General features: G+C 37.5%; 1 protein-coding gene across 2 annotated transcripts in view; it reads right to left on the bottom strand.

Annotated features, from left to right (window-relative positions):
• The window catches only part of MAGI3 (membrane associated guanylate kinase, WW and PDZ domain containing 3), a 190611-nt gene that overhangs the window by 34973 nt on the left and 129914 nt on the right, over positions 1-25724 (bottom strand). For both annotated transcript variants that reach the window (XM_019730393.3, XM_019730392.3), the window contains exons 4-7: positions 23145-23354; positions 18175-18349; positions 14959-15038; positions 3164-3221 (exon numbers count right to left, since the gene is read on the bottom strand). In XM_019730393.3, the coding sequence (XP_019585952.3) occupies positions 3164-3221; positions 14959-15038; positions 18175-18349; positions 23145-23354 (523 nt within the window). The remainder of the gene's footprint in view (positions 1-3163; positions 3222-14958; positions 15039-18174; positions 18350-23144; positions 23355-25724) is intronic.

Genomic DNA, 25724 nt, shown 5'->3' with positions numbered 1-25724 from the left:
TTGCAGCCAAATGATATGCATTTTTCCAGTAGAATCCATTTCACCAAGAAGTGACATTAGTGAATACAAACAATTAAATATGAAGCCAATAGAATCTCAGATTATGATTGTCTTTAGAGGGGCTGAGTATTACAAAATCTTCACAGAAGCAGTCATAGAACTTGGGTAATTACTCTGCCATTTGTTGAACATTAATGGTGGCGGTGGAAGAGGCGGCAGGGACAAAACACACCCCTCACAGCAGGTATGCCAAGTTTCTCTAGGCTTCTGGTATTAGTAACCCTGTGACAGATGCAGTACTTATATTCAGAGCTCCAAATATGGCAAGTTCTGCTTGACATTGTTTGGGTTCTGATGTCACTAAAACTCAAGCATGCTTCTGCTTCTTACTACAAGGGGACACCTGATCCATTGAGTTAACTGTTTAACGCTCTGTGACAATGAAGGCCTTTGGTGTTAACTTTCTACTATTTACAAAAATTATTTAGTAGGTATTGACGTTTTACATAGTCTTTAAAACAACAACAACTAGAAACTGACACTTAAAAAAAGAATAAACCTGCTTAGAAAGAACCTTGGTTCACTTAAACGGCATCAGCTACAATGACTCACTTTGCCACCCAGGCATTAGAACATAAAAAGTAGTGATTTGTATTTATACTCTTTGTAATGTGGGGGAGAAGAGAATAGAAGTATGCAAATGAGCAATCCGTTTCCTGAAATTCTTTTGACAAACGAATGTAAGATTTTAGTAAAGGGAGTAATTGTATCTGTCACCATAGACTACCTAGATTAAAATGCCACCCTCCCTCCCCAAAAAAGGGATTACATTCCTCTTTTCATTTAGTGATTATATCCATAATATTATTAAGGTGTAACAGATTTTGTTTTCCATATGACTAGCTATATAGGAAGTAAGGGAGGCGATTATAGGTTACCAGAAAAATTAAACAAAGGTAGCAAACAAGGATTAAATATATAATACATAACTTGGACTCTTTGAAACTTTGTGTATAATAGGTGGATTTTAAAAATTCATCTCAGCAAACAAAACCATTCTTCTTTCATGAAGAATGTGCAATATTAAAGCAGATGTATATTTTGCCTTTGTCCCCTAAGTGCTTAAGACATTTAACGTAATACAATAAGACAACATTCCTAAATATACAAGCGTTCTTATGGAAGGCTTGCCCTTACATTTTGGGAACAATTTTGTTTTCAAAAATGAAAGAATCCACGTCAGAGGCCTCTGAAATAAATACTTAACAAAGAGAAACTGCCATTGCTGTTGGTGTCACTACCCCAAGGTTCCTGCCAAAAGCAATCACCACGCCATCTGGTTTGACAAAACTTAGGGAGCCAAAGAGTAGCCATTCCAGTAACAGCTTTTTATCTCCATCAGTAAACTCACTGCAGATTACTGTGGTTGAGATTCAAAACCTAACTAATCTGGGAATCCAGCCACATTCCACAGCTCAGCTGACTCCATACTAATGAGCATCTTGGGTACAGCCTGCTTGTTCTTCATCTAACAAATGACCGTCCTGTAAACTGAGCGTGTTCTGGGGATGATCATACAGAATCCTGTCGCTGTCGTGGCTTCGAAGGCAGGCACTATGTCACACACCTCCATGACAACTGGGGGTGGGGTCACTTCAGGAATTGCCCGGAAGTTGCTTCCATATGATAGCCTTGCTGAATGAGAACCAGATCATTTAGGCCAAGATTTTATAACAGGCAAATGACTTTCACCTTTTGACTGTGTATTCAAATTCACATGGAATGGACAACAAGAGAATGAGAATCATTATCTCAGAAATGTTCAGCAGTGTCCACGGCACACAGTAGCTGATCAAAGCCCAATTTAAACAGACTAAACTACGGGGGGTGGGGGGCGGGGGTGGGGGAATCTCACACAACCTTTTCAGTTGGCCTTCAAATATTCCTTTGACTTGAAAAAAATGGTTGTTCCTTTCTTTTAAGTAAATAGGTTTTAGAAAAAAAAGAAGCAAAGAGTATACTTTTCCCATCACAGTATCAGCAAGATATTAAACAGCACAGTGGAAATAAAATTAGCATAGCCTTTCAAAGGAACCAAAATAATGGCACTGTGAAGTTATACACCTAAGTGTCAAACTAGCTGAGTTGTTTTCTTAGGGTTCAAGTTAGATTTTAAGAAATCATTCCAAAAATCTCTCTAAACACAGTGACTTAAGGAACAACCTACACTTTAGAATAAAGACTAGGGTAACAACAGGTGTCAGAGATACTTACTTTAGGAATAAATAACAGGAAGTGGCATGTTTATGCCGAGTGACGAAAAATTAATAAACAATCATAAAACTAGAAGACTCTCATGGTTGCTAATTATCATTTTGCCTTCACTAGCTAGGCAGTAGGTTCAGACTCCTAGTTTCCAGGTAAATAGTAACATTTCTGATGCAATTATTTGCCTGGTACTAGATGCCAGAGGTCAAAATTCTACCTATAGCATTTGAAAAGAAAGCAACCCCAACGGTCAAAACAATGTAGCAATAAGACAAATGAAGACAAGGGAATGAAAAATTAGATGTTGATATTATCCTAATTTCTCTGGCTAACATAGGCAGGTGTTTGATGCTCTAGGCAACATATATTTATGTTTAAATTTAGCCATAACAGCTGTGTAAGAAGCAACTTTCACTCTCCCTCCAAATTACTATGTTTTCGTTGATTAACTCCTTAAAAGAGAGAACACTTTTAATCATATACATCAAAACTCTGGATCATATGGTACACTGTCCCTAAACTTCTTTCATTGCTTTCAGAACCACATAGCTGCAGTGTTGGAAGTGACCTTACTAATTTGTGTAGTCCACTGCCCTCATTTCACAGTTTTCCGTCTAGTACTTCTCTCTTTAGAGGCTGGAGTAGCAATGCTAACATCTCCAGCTATTAATCACCTGGGCAACTTCCCTCTAGCTCTCTATATTTACTTCAAAGGCAACTTCCAGGAAGCCTGGAGTCATGAAGTAAATGCTCAGGCCCCTAACTTCTCATTCCCCTCGTGAAAAAACTTGAAAGCTGGGTTGCACAAGCATAAAGAGCCGTATTCGGTATTCCCTAGTGCTGTATAGCGAAAGAAAAACATTGGGGAGACTATTCACTGAGGTAACAGACTTACTCAACATAGTATGTCCCATACTGAGGGTCCTCTATTTTCTCCCAGCCATAAGGAAGTTCTGTAAAAAAAAAAGGAAAAGAATTGAGTGAAAGGACAGATTCAAAACCAACAGAAAAGAATTCGCCAATGAGTGAGTTTAAATGTTTTATTTCATTTGGTTAATATTTGGGAAGACAAATCGAAAGCTGAGGGCTCACTTTCAAAGAACAAACACAGTTGGAGTCTGAGTGGCTTCTTCAAGAGCCAGTGAGTGTCTCAGCAAGTAATGAGAAGCTCAGAACAAAAGACCACATTAAACTCAAAGGTGTTTATCTGAATCACAAGCTGTAAAAATGCTAATTATTTAAAAAAAATCATCTGGCATAGAACAGTCACCCCTATCCTTAGGGGATAGGGACTCCCAGTGCATGCCTGAAACCATGGATAGTACCAAACCCTATTTATACCGCGTTTTTTTCCTTTATGGCTGCTGTTTTGCACATCTGAATTGCCAGAATCACTACTCTTGCACTTTGGAGTATTAAGTAAAATAAGGGTCGGCTGAACACAAACACTATGATACCGATACAACTGATCTGATAACCTAGATGTCTACAAAGTGACTAATGGGCCAGTAGCATATACAAGGTGTGATCAATAAACACAGTGAATGTTTAAATTTTTAAAAATTTATTACAGTAACAGATGCATTGCCGTTAATCCCCCTCAAAATACTCCCCCTCGCTTCGAACACATTTATCCCACCATTCTTGCCACTTTCTGAAGCAGTTCTGGAAGTCCTCTTTCGTGAGTATCTTTAGTTGCGCTGTCGTGGCTGCCTCGATGTCCTGAATCATTTTGACTTTGGGGAAGAGCCAGAAGTCTCATGGTGCCAGACCCGGTGAATAACGGGAATGAGGATACACTGTCATGTTTTTATTTCACAGAAATTGCCATATACCAGAAGTGCTGTGTGACATGGAGTATTGTCATGATGGAGGATGATTTACAGCACACTTTAAAACACACCTTCTCTCAACCGTAGCTCACACCCGACTGACTGCACCAAACAAGTTGAAACTTGTCCCACAGTTACTAAGGTTCAATGCGTCGCTTCCCGTATTGAAGATCCTCGCGTTTCCATTACAGTAATTACAAATAATGGGACTTGGCAGCAGCATTCATGGAATTTTTTTTTTTAATTACAACTCATACAGCGTGGGTAAACGACAAACAGATGATTCACATCCGAGGCAGGACGGAGCGGGACGACGAGAGATTTCATCACACCACTCGGCAGGATGCACAATTTAAAACTTATGAATTGTTTATTTCTGGGATTTTCCATTTAATATGTTTGGACCATGGCTGCTCACAGGTAACCGAAACCATGGAAAGTGAAACCGTGGATAAGAGAGGGAGCTACTGTATTTCTTTTTAAAAGCTTGATAATGCTGACGTGAGACACACTTACCCTGCAGTACAATAGAAGAAGTGGCTGGTTGTTAAAATTTTCACCATTATACACAAGACTTGTCAATTATTTCTGTCATATTCTGACCCACTTTTCCCCAAAGGAAAGTCTAGCCTTGGATTTTTGCCATTTAAAGTGGGTAACCCAGATTTGCTTGAAACCGAAGAAAATACCTACTTTCCCTTGCATTAACTTGATCTGAGTACCTCAAGGGAAATTTACTTAATTACCACAGGGCCTTGGGTTGAATCCATATTTGTATATAGTAACAAAGAATAGCTTACTTGGATTATTATATATTGTTTATTGCAAGTAACTGACCAATAGCATATAACCTGAAAAACTGAAGGTTTATCCAACGTAAACTGTTCCTTTCAACATAAACTGACCCTATTAAGAAAGAATCCTCTCTTCTCTCCCACTCTGTTTTCCAAGGTAAGACTTCTGAAGATTCATTTGATTAGTCAGACACGGATTCACTTGGCAGGAATGTCTCTAACAAGTGGTTTCAGTGCTGTCAATTACATATAGGAGCCTCGCAAGAAGGAATATTTTAAAAACCCACAGTTGTACACTACGCGGAAACATGTACACATGTGTGCACACACACAAAGGATGTCTACCAGAAGGTAAATAGGCTTAGGGTATATTTATTAACTTTATATCATTTAGCTGCAGTTATGGTGTATCAACTTTTTAAGTAAAAATTCCAATATAATGAACCTAACAAATTATATAAATTCTTATGTTCTAATAAAAATTATTGCTCCACATTCGGAATAAAAGAATAGATGACTAGGCTCTTGATGAAAAGCTCTGAATCACCACTACCCCTTTCCTCCAGCATATTTTTCTGCCTGTGGATATATTATTGATTGGTGGTTTTGAAGCTTGGTGGGTTTGTGTGGTTTTCCTTTGAAGGACCTGGTTGAAATGTCTGAGGTGGAAAGATGAGAACAGTTGAAAAGCAACTACGGGGCGAAAACAGAATAAAACAACTGAGAAGAACCAAGATACACGTCAATTCACTTTGATCCCCCACAGTCACGAAGCAAACAATTGCCAATTAAGTAGGCACAACGTATTATGACCAAGCACCTGTTACATGGGTGCGAGTACCTGTTGGATTATACCTGTAAAAAATGTTCTATAATGATATTACCAAAGCATTAGCAGTAAGGATCTTCCACAAAAGAGATTTTTTTCCCCTGTAATGGAAATTTCCTTGAACTAGCATGGGAAATGTTGGTGAGGCATGGGATGAATTCTGTAACTGCACTTGAATTTACATTTTGTCTTTAGAAAAGTTTGGAGAATCGAAGGAACTATAAAGATAGTTGAAAAATTCTATTTGCTATCTGAAAAATTCACTGAAGAGGATATATTAATACTTAATAAGGATAAAAGCTCAACATAAATATATTTCACGGTTAACCTGGAAATCAATTCAGCATTTCAGTTGGCACTTAAAGCAATTAGCAGCCAACAGATAAAGTGAGGCCCTTTCTTCAGGAGAGTAAACAAATTGGTAATTTACCTTGTGGATTACTTTAAGTAATCACTTTAAACATTGACCAGTGATACCTTAGCTAGTTTTTCCCTGGGCCGATTAACACAGGTAAAGAAGTGGTTGTTATTTGTCCATTTAAATGAAGGTAATAAAAGCAAGACTAACATACCTAGCAATCTTATACACTACCCAGTGGTTCAATTCATTCACTTTTACTCCCTTTTCCCCCCTCCCTTCCTCCTCTACCCCCTCTCTCCTTCTTCCTTATGCAAAAATAAAAATTAGAAACAAGACACAGATCTCGACCTCAAGGAGTTCATAGTCTGAACAGGAAGAAGAGAGAAGAGATAAAAGACATTGTGAAGATAAACACAAGCTTTTGGGGGAGGGCAGCACTGAGGAATGACCCCCATCGCCTGGTCAGAGTAGCTATGAGGAGAGCCTTCTAGAAAAGGCCAATGTTTGAGCAGTCTTGAAGGATGAGCTGGGGCTGGAGAGAGGGCGGATCCAGACAGACCAAAGGGCACTGAGATGTGAAGAACGCCTGGAGTCGTCAGTAATTACAAATAACGTGACAGGGTTGAAGTGAAGGTTGTATGCAGGGTGCTTGTCTTACAAACAAGCACCGAATCACCTTTCTGGAGTGCCGTGTGAAGAGGTCTGATCTTTATTTTGATGATGATGGAACTGATTAAGCCGGGCTACGACATGATTACATTGAAGTTTGAGAAAGGTCATGGGCAACAGTAATAGAAGATGAGACAGATGGAGTGGAGTGCGAATAAAAGGCCGGCAAGTAAGGAAAGCATTAATGGCCTAGATAAGAAATTAGGAAGGCTGGGCTAAGGCAGTGGTAATGCGACTGCAAAGAAAGAATGGCGTATAGAGATAAGAAGGAAGTCAAAGTAATTAGACTCAATGACTAAGCGAAGACTGAGGGAGGAAAAGAGGGGAGGAGGCCAAGGTCATCCTAGGTTAATGGCTCTGCTGGCATGAAAATGATACAAATAAAAAAGTTCATCAAATATGTATTAAATACCTGCAATGAACATAGCTATGGGAATAGGAAGAAGGTGTTAATTTGCATTTAAAGGCATTTAGGAAATAGATAATATGCAAGAAATGCCTAGTCTAGTGCCTACCATGTTTCCCCGAAAATAAGACCTAGCTGGACAATCAGTTCCAACGCGTCTTTTGGAGCAAAATTTACCATAAGACCCGGTCTTATTTTACTATAATATAAGACCTGGTCTTACATAATACAAGACTGGGTATAATATAATATAATATAATATAATATAATATAATATAATATAATATAATATAATATAATATAATATAATAAAATAATATAATATACCTGGTCTTATATAAAACCGGGTCTTATATTAATTTTTGCTCCAAAAGACGCATTAGAGCTGATTGTCCGGCTATATCTTATTTTCGGGGAAACATAGTATCACCATTAGACACTCAAGAGATGATAGGTGTTTTAAAGTCACGACTGACAGAACTTGGTTTAACTGCAATGAAGAGGATAGAAAAAGTTGAGGATGGTAACTAGTTTTTAGCTCAAGGAACTGGGAGTAGGGGATGTCATTTGCTGAGGGCGGAACGGAAGATACGCAGATTTAGCTCAGTTGGGGAAGGGTTACATTTGAGGGGCCCGTGCAACATCCTGGTGGCGATATCTAACAATCTCTCAGAAAGATGAATCTGGTCCTCAGAAGAGAAAATGCAGGAAGGTAAGGATTGGAGAGACACTGCAGTTAAAACCATGCACTAGACAGGGTTACCTAGACGAATTGTGACTAGGAAAAGGTGGAGAAGAGGACAGGAGAGTTAATAATTTAAGGAGAAGGTGCAAAAAGTATGAAGTTAAGGGGAATGAATGGTTTCAAAAGACAGAATAGGAGGGAGAGCATGATCAACACTAATAAGGGCCTTGTAAAGCCATCAGGAGTCAAGATAAGAGCTGAAAACAGTCCACCAAATTTGGCAATCAGGCCGTTATTGGTAGGTAACCTTAAGAAAAGCAGTTTCACTGAGAAGATAGAGGGCAAGTCAGCATGTTGCAGTACTGAATAAAACAAGAGGTGTCGTCCTTAAGCAGTTATTGTTATTTTTTTGAAACTTGGCTGTGAAAAAAATAGTATGAGAACTATGGGGAGGAGTCAGGTCAAGAGAAAGTGTGTTTATTTTTGAAACAGGAAAGACCTAACCATATTTTTTCTGTTAGAAGCTAAAGCATCCCTCCCAGAAAGTTGATTCAAAAGGCAGAACCATTTCTGGCATATCAAATAGCTGGTTGGTTCTACAGCCATGAATTTATCTTTCTTTCTTCTATACAAAATAGGATTTTATTTGTTGGAATATATGAATTCCCATTGTTTTTTTCATTGTGGAACTCTAATTCAGTCGACGATTTTCTTGTATTATTCTCTAAGCTCCAAACTGTCATCAACATTCACTTCATTTTAGTAAAAATGCCGTTAGTAAAAATTTAATTTCTTTAATTAGAAAAGGGGTGAGTTGAGAATAAAATGGATTCCTAATGTATAGTTAAGATAACTATTCAACCAAAACACTATTTTATTTGAATGAAAGATAAATAAGTCCATCGATTACACCACCAGCTACGTCAGTATAAAGACACAGCTGGGTTCTGAACATCAGAAGACTGAGGAAGATAGGCTAAGTTTTAGAAACTGTAAGGTTTTTCTAGAAGATCTTAAATGTTTGGCAGAATGCAAAGAATATCTTAACTGAAAACTTTCCTTAAAATATTATCCCCGTTTGAGCACTTACTCATGCAAAGCACTGTGGGGAATACCAGCGTAAGTCACATACAGTGTAGTATGGAGTTACCTATTGGAGGGCTATTTGCTCCTGTTCGGGGAAGAAACAAAGTACACTGCAAAAGGGGTAAAGGTTGGCTGCGCATAAAAGGCTCGATCAAGGTTCCACATTGTGGGTTCCCCACCACAGGTCAGTACTGGTGATATGAGAAAGGCATGCCCAGTGTGGGGACAGGAGAGCAGCCCTTCTCTTAAAAGGTTTAAACACGCCTAGAAGAATACATGCAATTTTGCTTGCTCTATCTTCAGAAAGCTATAATAGGATGACTGTATAATGTACTGTCCACTTTTGAGAGAAAAGATGGCACTATTAATAATTATTCTGGGACAACAGGAATAAGCTGGATTACCGTGTTGCCCCGAAAATAAGACCTAGACGGACAATCAGCTCTAATGTGCAAGGGATGGTGGGCAGTGCCCTCTGCAACTAAGATTGAACACAGCACCTTGAGCTGAGCTGCCTGCCAGATGGCTCAGTTGGTTGGAGCGCGTCCTCTCAATCACAAGGTTACTGGTTCGAGTCCCGCAAGGCATGGTGGGCAGCGCCCCCTGCAACTAGCAATGACAACTGGACCTGGAGCTGAGCTGCGCCCTCCACAACTAAGACTGAAAGGACAACAACTTGACTTGGAAAAAAAGTCCTGGAAGTACACACTGTTCCCCAATAAAGTCCTGTTCCCCTTCCCCAATAAAATCTTAAAAAAAACCCCAAAAACTGTTGCTCTAAAACTGTGTTATAGAGTACAGGTATCTAGTTACAATGCAGTATAGTTAGTGCTACAATAAATATATGTCATATGGTTCTACTGAGCACAGAGGAGAGAATACTTAATTTTGACCCAGAAGAGAATGACAGAGGAGGCAACAAAGAAATTACACTTCAGATTTGAGCTCAGAAGGAACAAGGGAACAAGACTGGTTCCCAGAAGATAAATGAGCATGCAGCAAAGGCAAAGACAAAAATGTTATATTTATGACATGAAAACAATTTGAAAAAGAAATACAGACTATGGTTCAATTACAAAAAATTGTCAATACTTCACCAAGGAGTCTAGACTTTATTCGGCTGACAGCAGGAAGCCATTATAAATATCTGAGCAAGAAAGAGGTATGAAGGCAGTTATATTTTGGAAAGATTAACAAGCAATGTAGCAAAAGTGTTTTGATCATACAGCCTTTTCAGTAAAAAAGCTGAACATGTACTTCTAAGATATATTTATTCACACATATATATGGACTACTCTACTACTATGTACTTAATAAAGCACACACAAAATACAAATTTATAAAGGAAATGAAGACAAAAAAACAATTATTACTATTTTACCTCAGTGTGGTTTAAAAAAGTCACATAAAAACTGTCAGCTCTGCCATTCTCTTCCGGTTGGCTTGGGCTTGCGTAATTGTATGGATGTCACTGAGGAATGTGCTGTTAGTTCTTTTTCTATTTCCTCATTTGTTTACTATCCTCAGTTTCTACCATATGGGAGCATGAGTGACCCTAGATCTAGAGATCAGTGACAGATTGACGATTTGATATTGAGACAGCCAGCTGAGATTTTTATGTGTTTTAAACTTCCTCTACCTTTAAAAAAAACTTTTCTTATAATACAGAACTACTGTCTAATTGACAGAAACTGTGTTTCTTTAGTCAAAAATTTATGGATACAATATTAGATAATATGATAACTTACTAGGCACTGTGCCAAGTACTTTCATAGGCACATTTGTTTCTTACAACGAATCGGTACTCTTTGCAGAAATATTTTTAAGCCACATTTTAATTTTGTGTGGATGAAAATCTATGTAACATAGTCTTTAAATCCACTTAACTGGGCACAAGTAACTGCAAAACCTCATAGTGCCTTCGATAAGGGTGAGGGTGCCATGTCCATTCTTCCCTCAAGATGCTCTTGGATAGTGCGTGTCTGACATACAGAACGAGTAAGAATGTCACTGCCAATGTGTATATAAAATAGTAGAGAAGCTTAACTTCCTTTTTTTCCCAGTGGAAACATTATGAAAAATAAGTTCTAACACTTTCTTCCTGTACACCAACAGACAGTTTGAGTGCCAACATTTTGGAGACCACTGATATCAGGGATATATTGGGGCAGTAACTGTAGGAAAAAAGTCTAAGAATAATCCAAGTGTGTGATGATTAGAGAAATAGAGAGAAGGATAGGTGGACAGGTAGCTATATGAAAAAGCAAATACATATAGCAAAATATTCGTTGTCATATCTCAGTGGTGGGCATATATGTATTCACCGGAAAATTCTATCAATTTGCCTATATGTTGGAAATTTTTCATAGCAATATATTGGCAAAGTATAGAGAAAAGAAAGAGTAACAGGGACTGGAAACTATACAGGTAGTACAGCAAGAGGAGAGGAAGAAGCAAACAGGACTGCAAGGATTTGGGCCCAGATGATTATAAGGATGGAATCAATGACAGAAAGAGGGATGGGTAACTTCAGGAGAAAAATGTTAAATCTAGTGTTAAATATGCTTATTTGAATGCTGAGTAGGACCATAAAAAGAAAGTCAGTAGGAAATACAGAAATAAAATTTAGACCAGAGGACAGCACGAGATATTTAGATAAGAGACCCGATTACAGTAAATTGATAGTTAAATCTATGAAAATAAAGACACTCTACAAGGGAAAACAGCAAACAGCAGAGAATTGAGTTGAAACAATTAGTGGCCAGGAAAAAGACTGGATACCAGCAATCTTAGCCTGGGAAGACTAATACCACATTCACAATTGAAAAAGTCAAATCCTATAGTATTATACATTCTAGTTTACAAGGGTTGGTTTCACAATAAAGAACTTACTGTTGAAAGCCTGACAGACAAGGGAAGTACATTATAAAAATGATTTTAAAAATTATTTCTTGAGGTATAATTTACAGACCATAAAATGCACAGATCTTAAGTGCACCTCCAAAAAATCAACGTTAAGTGCTTGTTCAATTATAAAACATGAGTTTTGGCAATCGTATGTGTCTGCGTAACTGCTAGCCCAAAAAGGAGAATATAACCATCATTCCAGAGAATTATTTCAATTCACCCCACTTCCCTCCTCAGCCCTCATTTTCTGACTTCTGTCAACATTGATGAGGTTATCTGTGCTCAAACTTCAAATAGTGGATAATTGAGTACCTATTCTTTTGTGTCTGACTTCTTTTATTCAACAATGTTTTGGAGATTCACCCATGTTGTTGAATGTTATCAACAGTTCTTTCCTTTTATTGAGGAGCACTATTTCATTGCACGAATATACCACAAATTGTTTATCCATTTTCCTGTGGATGAATGTCTGGGCTATTTCTAGGTTTGAGCTATTATGAATAAGGCTGTCATGATCATTCAGGTAAACTCTTTTGGGGAACATATGTTTTCATCTCTCTTGAGACAAGACCTCATAGGAAACTGCCAAAAGTTCTCAAAAGTGTTCACATAATTTTACATCCCCACCAACAAGTAAAATGTCCAGTTGCTCTCCAATGTCACCAGTCGTTGGTCTTGTCAGTGTATTTGTCTTAAGCCACTACAAGGAGTGTACATGGCATCTCACTGTAGTGATGTCTCACGATAAGTACCTTGTCACGCTCTTGTTGGCTATTCTTTTATCTTCTCTTGGGAACTGTCTATTCGAGTTTTTAGTCCATCTAAGAAAACCACTTTATTGAGGCATGATTTAAATATCATAAAATGTATCTGTTTTCAGTGTGCAATTCAAAAATTTTAATTTACTGAGTTATGCAACCAACATCCAATCCAGTTTTAAAACATTTCCATCACCCCAATAAGATCCCTCATGCCGTTTACTGTTCATCTCTTTCCCATCCTCAGCACCAAGCAACCACTAACCTACCTTGTGATTTGTCTATTCTGGACATTTCATATAAATGGAATTGTGCAATAGCTGGTCTTGTGTGTCTAGTTTCTTTCACTCAGTGTAAGGTTTTTGAGGCTCGTTTATGTTGTGGCAGGTATAGTATTTCACTTCTTTTTATTGACGAATAGTATTCCATTGTATGCTTAAACCACATTTTATTTATCTTTTCATTAGTTGACGGGCATTTGGCTTGTTTCCACTTTTTAGCTATTATGAATGGTGCTCCTATGAATATTTACATGCAAGTCTTGTGTAGACATATGTTTTCATTCCTCTTGGGTAAATAGCTAGGAGTGGAACTGCTAGGTGATAGGGCAAATTTATATTTAACCTTTCAAGAAACTGTCAGACTGTTTCCAAAGCAGGTGTGCCGTTTTACATTCTGCACAGCAATGTACAAGGGTGACCGTTTCTCCCGTCTTTGCTAGTCCCAGAGTCATGAAGATACTCCAAGTTTTCTTCTAAAAGCTTTAGGCTTCTACCTTTTATGATTAGGTCTTTGATACATCTGAAATTAAGTTTTGGGTATGGAGTGAGAAATAGCTGATGTTCGTTTTTCCTTATGAACAGCCCGTTGTTTCAGCACCATTTCTTAAAGGGATCTTTCTTCCCTCATTGAGTTGACTTGGCACCTTGGCTGCAAATTAAATGATCACATATGTGTGCATCTATTTCTATTAGGTTGGTGCAAAAGTAATTGTGGTTTAAAAGGTTAAAAACAATTGCAGAAACGGCAATTACTTTCGCACCAACCTAATAGATTCTCATACTATTCCATCGATCTATTTGTCTATCCTTATGCCAAAACCACACTGTCTTGATTACTGTCGCTTTGTCGTAAGTCTTCAAATATGGCAGCCTAGGTCCTTTACCTTTGTCCTTTTTTACGATTGTTTGGCTCACTAGAGCCTTTGTATTTACATATTAACATTAGAATCAGCTTGTCAATTTCTTCAAAACCGACTTTTAGGATTTTGATTGGGACTGCACGTTATCTGAATGTCGATTTAGAGAGCATGAACATCATGAGCAATGCTGTGCCACCCAATCTATAAACATAGTACACCTCTTCAATTGCTTCGGGTCTTCATTAATTTCTTTCATGATGCTTTGTGGTTTTCAGTATCTAGGACCCGCACATCTTTCAGTAGGTTTGCGCCATGGTATCCAATTTTTAAAAACTATCCTCGCAAATAGAATTTCAAACAATTCCATTTTCCAATTGTTTTTACTAAAAAAATCCTTAATATTGCAATCATGCTGAACAAAATACGTGCAAATGCTATTTATTTATTTATTTTACTAAAATATAGATTGGAGTTCAACCCACAGGAGGACTAACTGAACTTCATTCTAAGCCACTTATTCTTTTAACCAAGGTAAATAATTTCTGATGAGTGATACCAAATGAATGCAAATTTTTTTCACCTGCACCCTAGATTCAAGAAAGCATAGCAAACAATTTTGGTTGGGGTAAATTCTATACTTATTTGTAAGGCTATATACCATTAAACAGAATCTATAATATATAAGACACATAAACATTATTATCTACTGATTCTTAGAGAATTTTTCTAAGTAGTAAAAATTGTGTGGGGGTGAGGGGGTTTATTAAAGACTTTCACTGAGTTTCTAATGCTGCTCTAAATGGCTAAGGATTAGCAATAGATACTAGTATATCTATCCTAGTGCTATTAAATATATTTTTGAAGGCTCACCAGGTATGATGGGCTATCCATGGTTGAGAATGCACCAAATTTAAAATATTTATTTGCAATTTTTAAAGCTTGTCTTTAAAACTTAAAAATGTAAAGGGGGAGGAGGCAAATGTATATTTGTTAATATTTTTTTAGAAAGGGATTTAATTGCATAGTCCTCAAAAATAGAAATACAGTCTCTCATAAAATTAGATGCAATGAGATAATTACCAGAACCAATTGATGAGGGTATCTACCCACCGCTTATGTGCTTATGCACATTATAGTATGTTCAGGATTTTGGAAAACTCATTATCTAAGTGGGAAGAGGAAGGGATGAAGTAAGGATGGTAAAAAAGGTTTCTGAATCTACCTCCATCTTCACAGTCTTCAGGGGGTTTGGCTTTCTTACAAAGACGAGGATCCAGCCAGGTGGTTGTTTTGGTATTGTGGCTGCAGAATAAAGACTCCAATTAGAAACAGTAAAATAAAGAGGGAGATAAATATTTCAAAAGCAAAGATTAAAAGTGACTAAAAGGTATATGATGTTCGCATATTTATCTCCTGCAGGCTTCGTCTGCTTACCTCTGATTCAATAATCCTACTGTTCTCAGTCTGTTACTTCAAAACTACCACAAAGGGAAGGTAATGCTAGAGGCACTAATTTGAGAACGAAGACTCTGAAGAAGGCGTAAGATGCCAAGTATTGAATAACACTTATTTAAGTAGTTAAAATGTTTCAAAGGATGAGCACACAGCCCCGTACTGTGCGTTATCTGGCAGAAAACGCTGCATTGAAAACCTTGCTGGTTGGCTGACTGAATTCCTTCCTCCTTCCCTTCAAAAACCACTGTATTTCTTGAGTCCCTGTGGTGTGTGGACACTGTACTGGGGGCTGGGCATACAGAGATGAATAAACAATCAGATGGAGACTCTGGACTCACAGGGGTTCTTTAAAATAAAATAATGTAGAGTTAACTAAAAAGTTATGAAGGGTTTCTGCAACATTCAAGTAAAAATATTGGGCATAATTAAACTCAACGCTATGAAACTAAGTTTTTGTCGGTATGGACCACATATTTAATAGAAAAAAAAGGGCAGAACAAAAAGATACCCCCACACCCCTTTTTATGAAGTAGGCCACAGATGCTTTCAAAGAGCAGTGTCTGTTTCATTTCATTAGAGGTCACAATCAATTTCAGACCAGGTCACCACGCAGTAGATACCATTGCTGCAACAAAACTATCACACTGCTGGGTAGACAGTGTTATAGTTTAAGTATCTGAAATAAGAGGATAGTAAAGAAAGGAAAACTCATGGAAGCAACAAAATGTAAACTGAAGTTATTATCAAAGTGGTGTGAGAGTAACAATGTGAACAAATTGTCTTTTCTTGGTGTCTTGAATATGAGATTAACTCACTAATCTCTACATTGACCACTGTTAGGAAATGAAGTCTATATGGTTTCAGGGAATTAATCCTATCTTCTATACCTTTATTAATTCCTGAGCTACTGCCAGAGCGAGCTATGCAGCCCCTTCTCACACACTGCCAGGTATGATGCTAGTTAAACTATGGCAGAAACACTCTCTGCATGCTGAACAATGGATAATCCAAGTAGGAGAAATTGAGATTGTTTTTAAAAAGTCTGTGTTACCCATTCTGTCAGAGATAATTTCCCCAAACTAAAACCGGTTAAATGCTGATAGCAAAATGAAAAGAATTAGGACTCAAAAGAGGCCTAGCGACATGCAGATCGTTAGGGGGAAAAAAATCATGGACATATCTTATTAAACCAAATTCAGAATTGCTACTTTAGAAAAGCTTAACTTTGGTTTCAATGATCCAAAATTTTTACTGCTTAGTTAGCAGATACAGGAAATCCACTAGGATTTTACCCAGTACTTCCCAAGGTAAAGAAATGTCCACAGGGGCTATACCAAAACCATAATAGCTCAAGACTATAAACAATATTAATATTTTTTTCCTTACAGCAGCAGTAACACAGAGCAAACACATTAGCTATAGCAAACAAGAGAGCTTTATCTAGCAGCAAATAATATTCAACTATATTCTGGATATTAATCCCTTATGAGGTTTATGGTTTGCAAATGTTTTCTCCTGTCCTGCAGGTTGCTTTTTCACTGTTGATTGTTTCCCTTTGCACATGTTTTTAAGTTTGACATAGTCCCATTTCTCTATGTTCGCTTTTGTTACCTGTGCTTTTGGTGTCATAGCCAAGAAATCATTGCGAAATTCAATATCATGAAGTTTTTCCCCTGCTTTTTTCTAGGAGTTTTATAGTTTCAGATCTTACATTTAGGCCTTTAATCCACTTTAAAATTGTTCACCTATAAAGACATTTCTTGTATAAATTCCCCACCCCATAATTTACTAATGTATCCCTGCTTGCAGGGTGAGGCACTGTCAGACTCAATGTCTCATAATCTGCTTCTAAAGATATTCTACCCACTTTGAGTGACTCTACATCTTACTTAGGGGCTTAGTCCTAAAGTCAGCATGGAAGTCAAAAGTCTAAATTACGCTTGAAAAACATCTTAAATTGTCCATGGAGAAGAGTATACGTGGTTTTGTCTGTTGTGTATAACCCTGGTGATTAATGTTTATACAAATGTATAACATTATCAATTCACCACATATGGTGAAAAACAAGAACACTATGCATACAAAATCGATGTCTTTTAAATACTAGAATATCACTTGGTACAAGATGCTTGCTCTATGGAAAGGACGTGGAATTTGGGGCCAGTTGAGGAAACACATTCAGGTCTCGCACCCCTAATTCATTTCTGAGTATATGCTCAGCCCTCAATATTTTAATTATTATATTCTGTAACTTCACTACATTCATATTCTCCTTCTGGGCAAATGAGTTTAAGAATGAGAATTACAGCTGCATGAGAATATAAAAATACTGCATAATGAAACCTCTAATACATTATTTATATATATTATTCTCAGATGCACGCAATTCTCAGGTTGATGGACTACATGTGGTATTCTATATCTCTGTAAATATATTAATAGTGTTTCTCTATAAAATATAGTTTTTGTGAGTTTAGATTACATCAGTTACTCTAAGGATCAGTGATATTTTCCTTCTATATTATTTAACTATATTTATTGCCTGAATATATCAAACCCAAATTCTATGACCGAAACTATTTAGTTCAGGAAAGAAATATACCCCATCAAATGATGATAGTTCTTGAAATGCTCATTAAGTTGGAAAATATGCCCAAATGTTAAAAAAAAACACACAAAAAAAACTCTCCTTATTCCTTACATTTTTCATTATCAGTGATAAATCTGTTTTTAATCCTCTTGTGTTTATAAAACCAGAGGTCAAATACACTATTCCTTTACGTAAGTCCAAAAAAAAATGAAATACCATCCAGAGAAAAAGTCAGATTAAGAATTGGACATAATGTGTATGAAAAACATTTTTAAAGAAAGAAAAAGGAAATGGCAGCCTTGAGAAAAGAGGTAAAACACAAGTAAAACAAACGCTGTACGCCAAGCCTCACAGTGACAGGGCACGGTAGAACAGGCACACACACTTGCTTACTCAATGAAGTAGATCATCCCCGTGTCAGTGTAGGCCATTTCCCAGTTTTTGGGCAGAGGTTCCAGATTCTCGTCTCTCATCATATAATTTCTGAAGTCCATGGAGCTACTTGTTTGGTTGTAACTCGGGATGGTCTTCATCCAATCAGATAACTCAGAATGCCTCTCTCTGTTGTCTATTCAAAACAAAACAGTATGAAAAGTAGATAAACTTACATTCTCTTCAAACAGCCCTCTTTGTATCTAACAAAATGCCAAATATTGACTGCAAATTTCCTCATCTCTTGTGTCCACATTCTTCTGTAGTTTTTGAGAAAACGAATATACATATTGGATTTTTTTTTTTTTTCATTTGTTAAGCGACATTAACCCTATACAGCATCTCTGATACTAGTCTGGGAAAGAAACAAAAACAACACTGGCATCAATTCAGTATATGCTGAGTATATATCAATAGAATATTAACGACAGCCATAGCAGCACTTACACAGTTTTTTATGTGCCAGACTCTATTTTAAGATATATATATATATATATATATATATATATATATATTACATATAACATATATAACATGTATATATAACATGTATACAATATGTATATTATGTATTATATACATATATTATACATGTTATATGCATAATATATATTACACATATACATACATACATACACTCATAATCCTCACAGCAGCCTTGTTAGTACATATTATTACTAGTCCCATTTTACAGATGAGGAAACTAAGGCACAGTGAGATTAAGTTAATTTAGTCAAGGTTACACAGCTCAGAAATAGCAAAGCCCAGGTTCAAATCAAAGTGGTCTACTTGGTCTGCTGTACCAAGCTGCCTCATACACATTTAACACAGGCCTTTAAAATAACACTGATTTTTAAAAATTACATTCAGTAGCCTTCCTATTGTTAAATATAATTCTCTGTTGGCGATATTAAAATCCTCTTAGAGTTCCAAAGTCCACCATGCAGGTAAGAATACTAAAATTCAGACACTGCCTAGGGAGTTCACAATTCATGCACTTAAAACTTGTTTGTAGAATTTAAAAGACAAACAACTGCAATAACTCCAAACTGCAGCCAATGCCTCAGAATCAGAGAACCTCACAGAGGCCTCAGATAGCATTACATAGCATTCCTTAGAGTATTTCCACTCCCGCCATCTCTTATCCAACGAAGCTCTATAATCCGTGAATCCTACTGCTGTTCCTCACCCCAGCCATGCCCTAGCCGTGTCCTCATTCCCCTACTCACCCAACATCAATTCCATGACCAACCGCTATAATGGCTCCCGTGAAAGTTCTCCCGATCCCTTTGTCGCAACCTTACTTCATCATACTTGCCTGGCTGAACCATAATTCTGCTTTCATCTTCCTCTCCAGCTATTCTACACCGGCACAAGCAGCTGAAAACGGACAACACTGATCACTAACCTCCAGGGGGTCCTTACTGATGGATGACAATCACAGGACATTTCTTTAGTCCACTCACTCTCACACTCTCCTAGATAACTATTTCATACTTTCCATCACTTTCAGTCTTCTATTACTTCTCCCTTATTCCTAATCTCATTTGATGTCCTTGTTTCCTACTTCACTGGGAAAACAGAAGCAAGCAGAAGGGACTTCCACAAAGTCCCATCATCACATCTACACAGCAACTGTGCCCACTTACTCCATCTTCTGTTATAGAGGAACTGTCTGTGCTTCCAGATGAAGGCCACCTCTCCAATTATAAATTACATCCCATCGCCTCTTGCCTACAGCAATTCTCACTCCCTCTTGCATCACCAATCTTCCCTAATCTGAGAGCATATTCAAACACAAGCCGTGTTTTCATTCGTTCAAAATACACAATTCTCTTTCCCCTCTAACCACCGCCCCATTTCTCTCCTGTTTACACCAAACCTCCTTGCAAGAGTGTGTCCTTGCAACCTCCACTTCCGTATTCCATTTATCTCTGGAACTCACTCCAACAAGGCTTTGGATCGCTCATCAATAAATCTGTCCTTATTAAGGTCACCAATCACCTCCATGTAGCGAACTGCAAGGATCCCTTCTCAGAGCCCACCTGGTGTGAGCGGTCAGTAGCATCTGACACGGTTGATCCCTCTCGTCCCCTGGCTGCCAGGACACTGCACGCTCATGCTGCTGCTCCTTGTGTCTCACTGGCTTTCCCCAGGCTCCCTGATCGCCATATGTTAGGCTGCCTTCTCAGGGTTCCGCCCTGCCCCTTTTCTTTTCTCTTTCTATACTCACTCTCTTGGTGATCTCTCATTCAGTGTCACTGCTGTAAGCTGATGATGTCCAAACATGTATTTTCAGACCAGAACGTACACTTCTAAGTCCAACTTCAAAACCTGGCCTTTCCATTTGGACATCTAACGGACACCTCAAACCTCAATATCCCGACTTGGGCTCCTACTACCCTTTTCCAACCCAAACTGACTCCTCTTAAAATCTTTCTCATCTCAACAAATGCAACTCCATTCTTCCAGTTAAATCACCGGGAATGCGCTTTGATTCTGCTCTCTCATACCTCATACCCAGTCTGTCAGCAAATGTTACTGGCTCAGGCCCCTCTTTACCTCTCACGCTTTCACAGGGTCCAAACCGCCACTTCTTACTTAAATTATTGCAATAACCTCCTAACTAGTATCCCCACTTATGTCCATTGATCCTACTGCCTATTCTCAATATAGTAGCCAGAATGAGCCAGTTAAAACCTGTTCTATCAAGTTACTCCCCTACTCAAAGCCCTATAATGGTTTCTCATCTCAGAATAAAAAGCAAAATTCTTTTCTAAAAGATCCAATTATTAATACTATGCATTTCCACTACCACCACCCCAATCATTATCTGACCTCATTGGTTTTCATTCTATTCCACTCCATTCCATTCCATCATTCTGCTCCAATTCCATATAAGGTATTGTCCATATTGTATCCAACCGCACTAGTCTCCTTGCTGTTGTCCGAATATTTCTGACATGTTCCCACCTCAGTGCATTTGTACTTACCATTCCTTCTGGCTGCAATGCTGTTCCAAATAATTTGAGCTTACTCCCTCACTTCTTTCAAAGTCCTCTTCTCTGCCACTCTATTGTAAAAATTGCAAACTTTGGCCACAAATAAATCTCTACCTATCCTCTCGCCATTTCCATCCCCAACAATTTTCTCATTTTCAAGGCAGAGATTCTAGTTCCCCAAAGCAATACACAAGCACAGTCCCCCAGCTTTGAATAAATTAACTATGGGTAGTACTTATTCAGACAAGGCCACTGGCTTTTAGTCATGTCTTTTATTATTTTTCATTAAAATATTCTATTTTCTCTTGAAAAGACATATATATTCCAATGGAAGTGTCCTGTGGTGTCTATACAGAAGGGCTAGTATACAAACTGTCTCCCATGCACTCTTGAATACACTCCCTTTAGATATTAACATCAAAGAGGATACAACATCTGGCTTAACAACTAGCTTACATGACAAGCATGAACTACAGGGATCACACATAGGCTGACCTCTAAGGCAATTGCAGTGGTCACTGAAGGCTCTGCCTCAGGAGTGAAAAACAAAACAAACAAAACCAAAAAACCCCACATGCTCTTGTCCCTCAAATGAAGAACATATAAATCCCCACATTGGGGCAGATTCATGGTCTCTAATCCCATGGTCTCTAAGCATTTAAAAATATTAACAGACTTGGTTCCACATGATTTCCCTTAACAACCTCTAAAAAATTAGGTGTGAATTCACCTGAACCTTTTCAGGCCTGTTTTCACCTAAACATACTGGGGTCAATTCATTAAATATCAAACATATTATGTAGTATAACTATGTGACATACCGTGTTTCCTCGAAAATAAGACCGGGTCTTATATTAATTTTTGCTGCAGAAGACGCATTAGGGCTTGTGTTCAGGAGGTGTCCTCCTGAAAAATCATGGTAGGGCTTATTTTCCAGTTTAGGTCTTTTTTTTGGGGGGAAACACGGCATTAGGACTATAAAACGACCCACACTCTGGAGGGGGACACAACCAATGAATGTATTAAAACAATAAATACAATATGTACAGCAAACTTCAGTAATTCATGAAGAAAAACATCAGGACGCTTTTGGAAAATGAGATGGTAATGGATTCTGCAAACGTGGGGATGTGATCAAATTCATTCATTTACTGGGTATCAATAAAATACTTTTTCAGTTCTAACTACGTGCCAAGCACTGCTTATGGTGCAAGTAAGACAACAATGAACAAAACAAAGTAAAGCTTCTGAGCCTTCCGAAGCGTATATTGTAGTGTTTTGAGTGGAATTATTATAATAAATAGCCCTGGAATAAGTTCTGCTGGGATTCTGCGGTTTCCTACTCAGACTCACAGTTAGGATCCCCCAAGCAATTACATTATTTAGGGGTATTCAAAAGGAGAAGATTCTCCACCACTAAATTTCTGTTGGTTTTGCATTTAATGAAAAATCTGAGTCAAGTTCAGAAATTTCTTCGAGTCAATTCTGGTTTTAAACTCAAAGTACGGCTAACAGACCTTTCAGATGATGTTTGCTAGCATGTTACCAAACCCCTGTACTTGGTTTTGGTTGAAGGTTGTATCTTAACACGTCTACATTTTGTTCACATCCTGTAAAGTAGGACTTAGGTAAGATTGCAGCGTCAGAAATGAACCTCAAATCTTTTAAGCAGTAGAGTAATGGCATCTTATGTTATTACCAGTGATAGCTTATTATTGATTTATCAAAATTGCCCCTTGGGGCAACTCATTTCAGCTTACAAGATGATTGATCGAGATACACTGTTCCACATAAAACCTTTACAAAAAAAAAAAAAATACTGGAATCCCATCACTTGCTCTATATACGCCTTGTGAAAATTCTTACTGCTTCCAGTTCGGTTCATATGAAAGTGCACCAGGAAGATGAGTCGTTCATCTGTGTACAAACCTGCATTTCCTGTGCCGTTTATTGCTTCTCTGTCCTCATCTTCTTCTTCTTCAGGAAGAGAGCTGTCCATTCTCTCCATCTTGCTGACAGATGTAGTTCGTTTCCTTTGGGATTCTGTGTCAAACTCATGGTCAAAGAGGACCTGATCGACAGGGTCAGGCTGGAAAGGGCTGGGTTCTGCGGGAGGCTTGGGCGTTCCGTAGAAATTTCCTGAAGAGAGCAAAATAGCAGCAGCTGGAAGTACTGATGTTGAATTGAGAGTCAGAACAACATGACCTAGTGTATGTCTCTGCCCCGTTATCTTCTGCTAACGTTTCTAAATCCCCACCATTGGCCAAAAGGAAGACAAAACACTTATTGGAAGAGGAGGAGGTAGAAAGAGCAAAAAATGTACTTTTTCAAGTGCCCTTTACACACACACACACACACACACACACACACACACACACACACGTTATTTATTCCAACAGGGCTTGCTTTGCATGGGTTCTAAAGTAGGGCCTAATTTGTGAATTTAAATGTATTAATGCTCTCGTGTAAGACTAACTGGCATAAAAAGTGGGAGTAAAGGAGAAGAAAACGAAAATAATTTTGTTCTGATATGTAACACAATGAACTATTTTGGTAAAATGCGGAAATATGTGAGCGAAGGATAAAGCTAAGAATTAACCAGTCCACGTTGAAATGTAGGCTGTTTATGTAAAAGTGATTTTTTAAAAGTCTTCCTGAGCATTCTAATTATATTATCTGACAATTTGTTGAAAAAATAGACATGATCAGCATAATTCAATGTGGGTTTACTCTTAGGAAAGTAAAAAATACTTTGACATGTTAAGTCTTGAGTATCAGTAATGTTTTCAGTACAAATAAATGTTCCAGAATAGAATGATAATTGAGTATCTTCTCAACTTGTAATGTAGGTCTCACTAGGCAGCCAAATACAATGGGAAAGCGCTCAGTAGGTCTCGCCACTTTATTAGTTTTGACTTTCCATCAATCACTATGCTAATGTGATAGAAAAATAAACACGGTTAGAGGAATAAAATACGCATGATCTTCTTTCATTATTGTTTTTATAATTACATCTTCTAGGGAGGTAATTAAGATGCTCATTCACATAAGATAAATTAATTGGGTATATAATGGGTTATTTTTCCGAGATGAAAAAAAAAACATTGGTTGTTCACCATAACACTGAGGGCAAAGCTACAAATAACAGTTTACCTTAAGTCACGCATACTTTGAGAGGGAAAACATTAAGATGAGCTCTTTGGAAATTTGAGTTTAGGTGGTACTGTCATTTTAATACTCAAGACAAAGCAATGAAATTAAACTAAAAAGCTTTTCAACTACATCTTACCCTCTCTCTCACTCAACTATCCCCTTGCTTTCAAATCCATGTTTCAAATGGAGTTACTCCTGTCATGGAGATGGATGCAAAGATTCATATTAAAACAGACTAAGCAAACTTTCTGGCCCGTAAGGAAAGCAAGGAACCAATGAAAACGCAGTTCACACTCCTCTGGGGCAGTGGGCACAGAAGTGCTCCAAACTGAGGTTTGGTGTAGGAAAAGTATGCTCTAAGATCTCATTGTTTCCTGCATTATGTCCAATAATCCCACTATCAAGGAATCTGGATGTACTGCAAGGAAAATAAAAAATCCACTTTTTCTAAGAATGTTAGTTTCACTAGAAACACATTTTAGTGTGCATTCTTAGTAATTTTTATCTAATCTAGGAAGTGTAACTTTTTTCTAGGGTGAAAATTAGAAAAAAAAAATCAGGATTTTGTGATTGTTATCCAAAATCATTAGTAAGATTTTAGGACTTCATTAATTCTGCAGTTTCCTTATTTAAAAAAAAATAATATTGGTTTTAATAACAAGCACTGCTTATAAGCAAATTAGATATATTTTTCTTGAGTTGTTGGGAAATATCAAGATTGCAAGGTATAAAATTACAAGGTTTGCGAAACCCTGACTATTGTGATGAACAGGAAGTTGTTTGTCTTTTTGACGCTGCTTTCGAGCTTTCCTTTTTCTCTTTTTTCTTTCTGAAGGCTTTTTTCATTTTTGTAATAGAACTATCAACTATTCAATATTTTAAACTTACATAAAATCACAGACAATACTATTACAATAGTATTAGAAATATCCTCATCTATCTACCTATCTAGCTATCTATTTACACATTCTCCAGATACTAACTTTTGCCAGATTTCTTCCGGTCTCCCTTTTCTTCTTCTTTAAGGACATATATTTATGGTCACATAGACTATTAAAGCCCTAAATTCCTGTCTCTGTCCTTCTCACTCTCTCCTTGAGTTCTCCTGAGGTTAGCACGTGTCATTTCCCTCTCTGCATATTGTGTATATCTAGGACACATATATGTATACATAACTTATCAATACTATTGCTCATAAAAGCTTCATAAAGTGTTTTTGTAACATTTCATATCTTTTTTCTGAACAACAGTATACTATATATATCCTTTTGCAACTTTCTTTTTATACAATTATATTTCTAAAACTTATTACTGTTGATACATGTAGATTCAAATTCATTTAACTGCTGTCTAGTG

This window comes from Rhinolophus sinicus, chromosome 7 (genome assembly GCF_057876585.1).
Source record: "Rhinolophus sinicus isolate RSI-liver-muscle chromosome 7, RSI-T2T, whole genome shotgun sequence".
In the NCBI taxonomy this organism is placed as follows: Eukaryota; Metazoa; Chordata; class Mammalia; order Chiroptera; family Rhinolophidae; genus Rhinolophus; species Rhinolophus sinicus.
This window is presented reverse-complemented; position numbering and strand designations above follow the sequence as displayed.